Below are 11,138 nucleotides of genomic sequence, written 5' to 3'. Positions count from 1 at the left end.
TTCATGTGTGGTCCGTCAAAAACTTTCAAAAGTGCATTATACTCAACTATTTAAGTTTTCGAACGTTTTAAATTTTTTAGTTTTACCACAACACGCTGTTAGCATAATAGTCACAACACAATTACTAAGTAAGTTCTTGTAGCGTGATCGTCATTACTTCAAATCAATCTCTATCTATTAAAAATTTTAAAAATCAAGTTTGACCATATAAATAATAGCTTTGTGGTTTTGACAACACCTCAGAGAATAACTGGAAAAAATGGAAATGTGAAGTTCATTATCCACGGCTTATTCCAAATTAGATCGAAGGTTTAAAGTTCACTAATGTAGGAGGGGAAAAGTTCATTCATGAAAAAATTAATCCAACTGAATGACCACTGTAACCCAGTGAAAAATAGAATTTTGGCATGAAAACAGCAGCAAGCAATTACTTCTTTTTCCCAATTAATTTTTATGGCCTACAGAATTTTCTATTACCATAAATTAAACCTTTTGAATGTTCTAGCTTTCACGGGTTGATTTCATATAATTGGATTTATTCCACGTTTATGTATTTTAACAGTTAAGAGTACTATTTCTCCAACTCGAAAAAAAAATAGTGAAACAGAATTGAAAGAGAGTTGCCATATTATAATTGAGATATATATTGGAGACGAAAAAAAAACTACATGTAAAACGAATGCTTAGTCAAAAGATACACAGTAAGCATCTAATTAAACTAGAGTCTCCTGGGGTGGTTCCCTACTTAATATAAAACTAATTGTTAAAGTAAAACTATTTGCAAGAAAATCTAGATTAAACTGTAAAATAAACTTCTTTAACACTAATTGCTCTTAAACAAAAAGCATTAAATAAAAAATTAAAGGAAGAAGAAACTGATAACGAAAAACACCTTATCAGGCATTTTGTTATTTTCATTAAAAATATCAAACACAGTTGGAAGTTGAAAGTAGTTGCACCAAGTTGTAACATAACGTCAAACCTTAACCTTCATTCTTTTCGCTCAAGACACACGAAAATATATATATAAATTCTGAGTAAAAATTGGTTTTTTTTTTCACATATATAAATATTTTTCCCTAGTTGTTATTATCAAGCACAACATTATTTCCATTGTTTGTTTGGCCTAGCAAGCTGCTTATTGAACGTGCTTTCACCATCCCAAGCTTCATCCTTTTTTTTGTGACCGATATTGATGGCTTCTTTTCATCTTCAGCTCCAGCAATATCATTGTCTAACATAATATCCTTTTGTTTATTATCCTCAAACGAGGTTGAAAGTGTCGCTGGTGGGTCAGAGTTAGAGTTAGAGTCATCCAACTTTGGTGCAGTAGTACTAGCCAAGGATCGGCTTCGAACGCTTGTCATGCTTCTTAGCCTCCCTTTACCCAAGTGATGCTCACAAAGAGAGTAACCCACAAGGGTCTGTTGCATACACCTCCATCCTCTTCCATTAACGCGACTGCACCGCGATCCTTCCATGAGTGCACCACCTCTTGCTCTCTTCTTTGCAATATTGCTACCACCACCATTACTAACATTATCAACACCGTCCTTTGTTTCTTTCTCCTCACCCTCTTCTCCTTCTTCTTCTTCTTTGTTATTATCGTTTTGTTGCGCCGCACATTTCTTGTTCATCTTCGTCTTCATCTTAGTCTTCATTTTCTTATCTTTCTCCATTATCGCATCTTCATCATTATTTCCTGCTCTCCTTTCGAATGTACCTCTCCTTTTCTTCGGTGGAAATGCTTTCTCTCCCTCACACCATCTCCCAGATGCTATATATAATTGTATCCAAACAACAACCACCACAACACCACATTTGAATACTATCTAATGGCATATATATAAGAGATTCTATGATCACTAAATTTCTCTAGTATAATTACATAAACTATTACCTTGACGGGAAGCACTTGATTCTGAAAGAACCCCAGTAACAGTTTCTGCACCCAAAATGCCTCCCATCCTGAAAGCACAACAGACCCAGAAGATACACACAACCACAAACATGAATTTTTTTACAGCCCAAGAGAAAGAACCAAACAAAACCCCAAAAAATAATAAAGGTGCAATAGAGGGCAAGATATATAGTAGCTGGGACCAGCAAGCAACCCATGCTAACGTGCACCGCATGGGGAATATTAGTTAAGAGCCAAAGATAAATAAGAGATAAAAAAGACTAGCTAGATTAGATTAGATGGGAAGGTATGGTGGCTAGCAAAGCTGATATAAAAACACCTTAAACAGTATTTCCACTTACAGTTTTTTTCTTTTCCCTTTTTTTTTTTTTTTTTCTTTTTCTTTTTAAAATTTTTTTTTTCTACATGGGTAAAATCAAATTATGGGTCTCCTTCTTTTCACTTTTTTTACTACAAGATCTCATGAAAGATGAATAAGAACATGGATTAGCTTTTGTTTTTGTTTTGTTTTTTTTTTTTTTTTTTTTTTTTTTTGAGGGGACTTTTTTTTCTAACCTGGTATCATTACTCTTCTCTTCCACTCCGCCTCTCTCATCTTTTCCTTGCAAAAACAACTCCTGCAAAATCAAAAAACACACCCATGATCCACTCACACATATATGCTTGTTCCTTAAAATTTAACATAAGGCAAAATTCATACACATGAAATCTTTAGGGCACATTGAACCAAAGTGCACTGTCATAAACACACAAATATAAATAAAAACAAACAACAGTAAGAAAAAAAAAAAGAAAGAAAGAAAGAAATTGATGATAAAAGGTTGTTTCATTTTCCACTAACCAAACAATCTTTCTTCTTCACCTCGTTGTGTGGCCCACTAGCAACATCATCAGAGAAATCCAAGCCTTTGCTTCCTCCACGGATCGGAGGGAGACGTTGATTGGGCTGATCAGACGGCTGAGGACCAAAGTGGGCATATCTATCACTTTGTGGGGAGAGATTTTCAAGTGGGTGTGAGGCTTTTGGTTGTGTGGTATTGTGGAGCTGGAGTTGCACCACCGGTGACCGGTTGAGGAGGGGATCTGAGAGAGGAACCGGAGATAGAGATGAGAGAGGGAAAGGTACCTGTCTTTTACGGATCCTCATCGGTGCACAAAAAAATATATAAGATTTGACTCTCTCTAAAAGATTTTTGGCTGGTTTATAGCTCAGACCCAGAAGTGATCTTTGAGGTCAGATTTCAACAAGCGAAAGAAAGAGAGAAAGAGAGAGAGAGAGAGAGTGCAAGCCAAAGCAAAGACCATACATATATTACTACTGCAACCCACACACACACCAAGACCAAGGAAAAAAAATTATGCTTTATTTTTTATTTAAAAAATTTTTTTTTTTTAATTATCTTTGGGTTCTCTTTCTCTCTCTAACTTTTATTTGTTGCACCAATTGCACCACAGAAAGAAAGAAGGGGAAGCGTCTTATGGGGGGTGTAGTACGCACGTGTGAGAGGGTCGGGGGGCTAGAGTGGATAACACGTGTGAGGGGGGTAGTGACTGGTTTAGGAGGTAACCGGTGAGGTGGGGAATCGGGACGAGGAAGGGGACAGGGTACGGACGAGGATGCCAGGGTGGAAGGTGAGAAGAGGAATACAAAATGATGGGAGTGGGTAGTTCTATCGTTTATACTTTTAAGAAGGAAAGTGTGGGTCCCACCCTCCTCACCCCACTTCCCCCTCTTAATGTTAAGTCTTATTACAACGACCAAGACGGCTAACACACAAAACACAACACAACGCATCTGTACAGTGTACATTACCTAAATAAATCTCAATTGCTCTCTTTGCCTATGCCCCAATTTCAATTTGTAGTCGCACTTACCACTCATCAGCAGCACAGCAGCACCTGGTTGTCTAATAATAATAGTGGGAGTGGAAGTTTATGACTGCGGGACAAGATAGTGCATCCCCTTTCCATCACAAGCGTGAGAATATAAGCTACACTTTTTGATTTTATATGTATACGTATGAACCCAAATAATTTCAAGACAATAACTTTTCATAATTTTAGTGTAGAGTCAAAATAATTTTCATAACATATTCAACAATTGTCAAGGGGGTAAGTTAGTGGTCACATGTTCTACTAAGGGTTTTAAAGGCTGGCAAAAAAAAAGACCGCAAAATAAGTTTGAAGTGACACTAGTGTGGTGTTGGCTAAAATTACTTTGATACTTGAGTCAACATTTACAAAAGTGATATTTTGAATATCTAGTGTTTTTCGTGTTTATACTATACATACCCCGCTCTGCATAGGGGAGACATGGACATTTTTTACTTGTCCCGTGATTTTAACCATATCCTATGATTAGCATCATAGAGCACATCTGAGCGATGATAAGAACAAAAGGATTCGGATGGTGTATAAATATTGGACGTGGCATACTTATTGTCATGAATAAAGCTTACGTGCTTCAAGATTTGAGCTTTCCCAGTAGATGTGGGTTGTCCATGTTCCTTTCCCCTTCTCATGATGTTGTAGTTCGTCTATTCACAGTTTAAACGAACATGAATGATGAATTGGACTATATAAACAAGCCAAATTGGTGGAACTGATACCCATTTGTTGCCCCTCTTTCCAAGTTCATCCATCTATTTCACAAGACGAGATGAGGGAAAGTTAATCTGAAATGCTTCAACCTGAACGACCTCTCCAAGAATGCACTCCATTTTTAGCTGAAGGTAGAGCTAAAACTTTCTTACTCTTGTTTCTTAGTCGTCGGGGTCTTTTTTTGTCACCCCAACCTTATCTTGTCTTCCTTTTTATAAACGTAGATATGGCTGGTAATGTTAATTATGTAATGTCTACTTCAAGATACTTGATCACTTATTGAGGGCGAGTAATGTGATGGAAATCCAAATTGCATAATGTTTTGCTTTGTCTATCATTAATGTTGAGTACATTGATATCACTGTAGCAAGTAAAAAATTGTTGTGGATGAATAAATTCCTACAGAATTGGACCTGAATTAATAGAGGTATGTTCTATATTGTGATAGTCAAAGTGAAATCCATTCTAGTAAGAAACAAACTTTTCATTTGAGGTCTAAGCATATATTGATGTGAGGTATCATTGGAATCAGATGCATTAGAGATGAAGTTGTTACACTTTAAGAAAATTCAAATTGGTGAGAATTGGTCAAATATGATGGAAAACCATTACTCATGGAAAAACTTGAGGCTTGTAATAGGGGGGACAAAACTTGGATAAAGTACCTTAAGTATGGTATATTAGGTTCTCCAATTAAATTCAAACACACAATTGAATTGTCTAATGAAAAAAAAACAAAGTTTTCTTTTCTGCTGAAAATTAATTTAGTAGAGATATGTTTTTGAATTTAATTAAGAAACCTAATATATTTTACTTAAAGTACCATATTTAAGTTTTATCCAAAGAAAAGTAAAAATGGGAGAGTCCCAACAAAGTCAAGAGGGGGAATTTTGTTAGGCAATCTCCCCTATGTGAGGGACACACTTCTTATAAATAATTGTTCAAGCGCTATGCACCCAAAATATAAATAAATAAATTAAAAAAGGGGGGGGGGGGGGGGGGGGGGTGGGGTGGGAAGAAAGTGATAGAGAGGAAAGTAAAAAAAGAGAACTTCAAGTTAACTAGTGTTTTTGGTTGAAATTTTTCTTTGTTTGCTCAAATGCGAAGACTCATTTGGTGAGATGTTTTCTTGTTATTGGTAAAACCGCCATAGTGTGATGAATATTTGTTATAATGCAAGAATTGTGTGTTCTTAATGTTTTGGTGGCCTTTGGCATTTTTTCTAGAGAAGATTATTTTAAACCTATATTTCTATACTAGAAGATTTTATAGGAATATGTCTTATGGCTTTTCTTGTCTCATTACTCATTAGAATTTGGAGGTTTTTTCAAGTAAAAATTAAGTGTTTATTTACTTATTGTGAACTGTTGTTGGATTATTTTGTTTATGATAGCTATTCTACTTGCCTAAATTATTTGAAATTCCTATTGAATTTTCAGAAAGTTGGAAAGATTAAATAAATTTGTTTCATATTAGTTGTATTAATGAGCTATTTCACGCTCTATTTGTTTCGTTAGAAAACCTTCTATAAAGATAGTTTTCCACATTTTTCAGTGTTTAGTAACATAAAAATAAATAAATAAATAAATTGGTCAACAAAAAACTATCTTTGGTCAACGAAAAGCTCTTATAAAAATAAGGCTTATTTTTTATAAGTTGTTTTCCAAAAAAAAAAAAAAAAAAAAAAGGAAAACAATCTCTCTCTCATTTGCTGCATAATTCTTATAAATATTATCTTCTTTTGACTTAAGAAACAATATTTTCTTTCACTCATTTAACCTTTCTCACAATAAACTCTCCAATTTTTTCTTTTTCCTTTGTTTTCTCTCTCTTCTCACACCCTCACTATCACCCCCTCTAGCCTCTTCTCTTTCCACAGATTTCTCTCTCTATCTACCTCTCTTCTCTTTTTTCTCCCTATTTCTTCTCCCCTCTATAACACCGTTTTTTAATAAGTTTTTTTTTTTTTTTTCTCCTCACAAATCCGTCAACAGTTCTATAACAATTTTTTATATTTATCAAACTATTTGGCCTATGTGACATTTTGAACTATTTAAAATGGAATTTATGGGTATAATGGTTATTTTGAATTATGAGAAGCATGGTTTATATATATATATATATATATATATATTGCTCTTGATTTGTGCCACTATAGCACGTAGGTATGAGTATATTAATACATGTTATATAGTTTATTGCTTAAACCGTCTTTTCTCTTATTTTGTTTAAGTTTGTTATGCTTTATTTGTTTATTGCTTTAAGTTTAAGCCTTTAACCTTTTTTTTTTAATCTCTTCTTTTGTTTATGAAGTTTGAGATTTCCCATTTTTTTAATATATAAAATTTTAAGTCATGTAACAAGATTTTATTTAGTAAAGACTTTGTTGCAATCTGATGATTTTTATTAATTTTGTTTGTGAATTTTATAGAATTTCAAATGTTATTACTTGTGAAACCTTGATTTTGAATTATAATGGCAAGTTTAATTTAGGCATATGCCTATATATATATATATATATATATATATATTTACATATTCATGTTATGATTTCTCAAACTTAATTTTATATATATTTAATTATAAAAAAAAATTATTTGACATTGTGGTTCGACTGGTGAACCACTATTTGAACCATTGACCTAGTGACTTAGTTCATAAACCAGATCAATGACTAGTCTAGGTTTAATAACTATGAATAAAACATATATTTTTTCTATAAACTCCCAAACACATTTAAAAAAATACACTATATTCCTTTCATTTCTATTTCCTTCCATTATGATTTAAACATTCCATTTTAGTCTACTTATTAGAATATATTAAGATAGTTTCATAGATGTAATTTAATAGGGGTGTGCATGAGTCAGGTTGGGTTGAGTTGAGGGGATTTTTTGACCCAACCCACCATGGTGGGTCAAAAAAAATTCAACCCAACCCAACCCATCACATAAGTCCAACCCAACCCACATGGGTCGGGTTGGGTCGGGTTGAACCCATGGGTTTGACAATTTATTATTATTATTATTATTATTAAATTGAGTAGAAAAAAAATATTAATATTAATATATTAAAAAAATCTAAAAATTAGTATCAATGTAACTCCTTAAAGGCAAACAATACTAATGACTAAACAACAATAGTAATTTATTAGGGTTTGTGTGAACTAAATGGATTTTATATAGGATAGAAAGAACTGTTTATTTTAAAAAATTTATTAATTATATAATATTATATATATATATATATATTAAATTAGTATTAGTAGGAGGAATCGAGGAAGTGCTGCTTTACAGCTGGTTTTTTTTTTTAATTATTAAATATATAATATATATTTAATATATATATATATATATATAAATAAGTGACCTACAGCTGATTTTAAAAAAAAATTATTAAATATATAATATATTTTAAATATATATTAAATATGGGTGGGTCAAGTCGGGTTTGACAAGTTTGTAATTTTATGACCCAAACCCTACCCGACCCGCTATAAAAAAAATTTTTGTAACCCAACCCAACCCACCAAGCCTTAAAAACCGACCCAACCCGATGGGTCGGGTTGGGTCGGGTCGGGTTTGGCGGGTTGGTGGGTTTTTTGCACACCCCTATAATTTAATGTGTAATAATAAAATATATTATATATTTTCATAAGTACGTTCACTATTGGTTTACTCTTGTATAATACCATCATTTTAGGATTATCATAGTAAATATTGCCATAAATGTATCGGCCATTGTTTTGTACAATACCATGGGCTACTGTGATACTATCCTAAATACGTCGATCACTGTTTTGTAGAATACTATGTGTTACTAGGGTTTTAAACTTAAATTAAATCCAAAGTGTTTTTATATATGGGTTTAATTTTTTTTATATATGGGTTAATTGTGCGTAATGCATAATTCAAAATAGAAAAATGTAGCCGTTTGGACTAGAGCTTCTACTATGAACATAGATTGTGTCTATCAGGTCAAATCATATTAATTCTCTTACTTCTACTTTCTCACATTTTACATATATATATATAGTGTGTGTTTGGCAAAAATAATTTTTGCCAACTTATTTTACTATTCAGCTTATTTTTATTACTATTTATAGGTCCTACTACACTTTTTGGTACTATTTATGAGTTTCACTGTACTATTTCAGCTAACTTTTATCTTTATCTACAATATTTTTAGTAAAAAATTTTCAATTTCAGTAAAATAAATGAATCACAAACAGACCCTATAATTGTCTTATTTTTATTTTATATAATAGCATAGCCATGTTTTATGGCCATCTTTCATCATTGTGCCAAGTCTCTTTCATCAAGCTCCTGTTTGCCTCCATGTTCTCGTATATGCTCTCAAATATTATTATTTCAAACCTAGCCATAACCGTCAATCCCAACCAAAAAAGGAGTTGATGATGTCAAATCTATTGAATGAAGATCATAAACATAAAAATTAAAATGTATGAAAATTATACAGTACATCATAGATATCTCAACACAAACACCATGAGCAAAAAAAAAAATACAAACACAAACACCCTTAGCCCCTATCCTCCTTTAATAATAATGATTATTATTATTATTATTAAATTTTCAAAAAAAGGCCTCAAATTTATCTAAGAGAGTGCGACTTCCACCAACCAAGATAGAGGATAATTAAGAATTAGTAAACAAGTTTTAACATTTAAGTTCCAGGCCAAGCTTCTTCCCAAAAAAAAAAAGCTCCAGGCCCAAAGACCCACTGGTGTACAGAGTTGATCCGCCCAACTTTCAGGTGTGTATAAATTGACCAACTCTGGAGTCTGGGCCAAGTTCGACCCAAGGTACTTGGACAGTTTGGCTGGGCAAAATGATAAACCCATGACCAACATCTAAGCAAAAATTACTTGTGAATGTGTACCTCACTTTTATAGAGTAGCCAACAGTGGTTTTGTTGTTCATTTCTTGTTCAAATTATTATTAACTTATTAAACCTTAACTATATTTATCTCAAACATATATATGAAATAAAATAAAATAAAATATTATATAAATAAAGAAAGAAATCGCATTCACTCTACAAATATAAGTGCTTGTGGGGTATGGGAAGCAAGGGTCAGGGTTCAAGTCTCTAGGAAGGAGCTTCACACATATATACACTTAAATTAGACTAGAATAGAAATTCTATCTTGTATAAATAAATAAATAAATAAAAAGAGGTTTAAATAGGTAATTCTGGAATTTAAAGTTAATTCGCAAACCAAAAGAAAATCATATAATAGTCACTCATTTCACAGCTTTAGATAAAACCAATTTTTCCCTGAGAAAAAAAATACCAAAAGATAAAATGACCGTATCACATACCCAAAGGCACAAAAGTCATTTCACATGATCACAAAATTCTAAAACCGACAAAAATTCAAATCAAAATAGGTCATCATGGAATATAAGATAAAGTTGTCATCTTATAGAAATAACTGAAAATTTTTATCTAAGTCATATAGAATATTAACTTTTTATTGTTATTTTTGATAACTCAATAATTACAACAACAAGAAAGGAGAAATTTGAACCCTAATATTTTCAAGTAGAATGTAGACTATACCACTAAGTTTTAGGGTCTGTTTGGTTGAAGGGGTAAAAAAATGGAAGAATAGAAAATGATGAGAGAATGGAAAAATGTGGGGATAGAAAAAAATTTAATTTTTCTCATTTTTGTTTGGTTGAGAGTGGAAAAGTGGAGGAATGGAAAAAATAAGTTTGAATAAATTTACTCATATACCTTTGTTAAAGAATGATACCCAATTAATACAAAAAAGTGACAAAGAACCAAAAAAAAAAAAAAAGCAATCACCCAAATTTATTAATAAAAAATCATGTCCAAAAAAAAAAAAAAAACAACTATCACGCCCAGGCTATAGAATATAAAAATAAAAAATTTAAAAATAATTAAAAAAAAGGCAACCGGACGAAACCCATGTGTACTTGCACATGGGTATTTTTGTCAATCAAGAAAAAATGCATTCCCACCTAGTTTTCTCCCCATTTTGGAGAGAAAATATTTTGGTGGGCCCGAGGAGAAAATACACAAGCCCCACCATTTATTTTCCTTCCTCTTGACCTAACCAAACACACTAAAAAAATTTTCCAACCTATTTTCTCTCCAAAGTTTTCCATCCATCCTATTTCACCTCCAAACAAACATACCCTTAAGGTTCTTGGCATTATTGAATTTCATTAGGAGAAAGATCATTTTAAAATAGAAATAAATGCAAAGAATCAAAGTTATTTATAAAAATTATAATCAATTAAAGTCTTGATTTTCATTGGCTAAACCCAAAGATGATGGTGAACAAGCATGCATTTGATAAGCCTTAAAAGATAAGTAGGAATTTTTAATTATTTATATTAATTATTTGTTTCCACAAAATAAATAAATAATTTGAGAGTATAATCTCTTCTAAGTTCTAAGGTCCTAATCAGATGAGGAGCCTATTCAAAAAAAGACAAACCAAAACAAAAATCCATGAAATTGTCACTTAAAATGGCAAAAAAAGGAACATAACTAATTGGATAAAGTATAAAAATAAAATATTGAATACTAAATTTCTTATGTATGTTACATCCTCGATAAT

General features: G+C 32.2%; 1 protein-coding gene across 2 annotated transcripts; it reads right to left on the bottom strand.

Annotated features, from left to right (window-relative positions):
• Positions 1 to 1,063: 1,063 nt before the first annotated feature.
• Positions 1,064 to 3,364, bottom strand: LOC126692889 (uncharacterized). 2 transcript variants are annotated; one of them, XM_050388690.1, is made up of 4 exons: positions 2,763 to 3,364; positions 2,477 to 2,538; positions 1,901 to 1,968; positions 1,064 to 1,777 (listed from the first exon to the last, which is right to left on the bottom strand). In XM_050388690.1, exons 1-4 carry the CDS (start codon positions 3,066 to 3,068, stop codon positions 1,080 to 1,082), a joined length of 1,134 nt encoding a protein of 377 aa, XP_050244647.1. In that variant the 5' UTR covers positions 3,069 to 3,364; the 3' UTR covers positions 1,064 to 1,079. The 2 variants fall into 2 exon arrangements, with proteins under 2 accessions (XP_050244647.1, XP_050244648.1); XM_050388691.1 differs by having other exon boundaries at positions 2,784 to 3,326.
• Between the last annotated feature and the right edge of the window lie 7,774 nt (positions 3,365 to 11,138).

Source organism: Quercus robur, chromosome 7 (assembly GCF_932294415.1).
Source record: "Quercus robur chromosome 7, dhQueRobu3.1, whole genome shotgun sequence".
In the NCBI taxonomy this organism is placed as follows: Eukaryota; Viridiplantae; Streptophyta; class Magnoliopsida; order Fagales; family Fagaceae; genus Quercus; species Quercus robur.
Note: the sequence above shows the minus strand (reverse complement) of the source record. Positions and strands in the feature narration are given on the sequence as shown.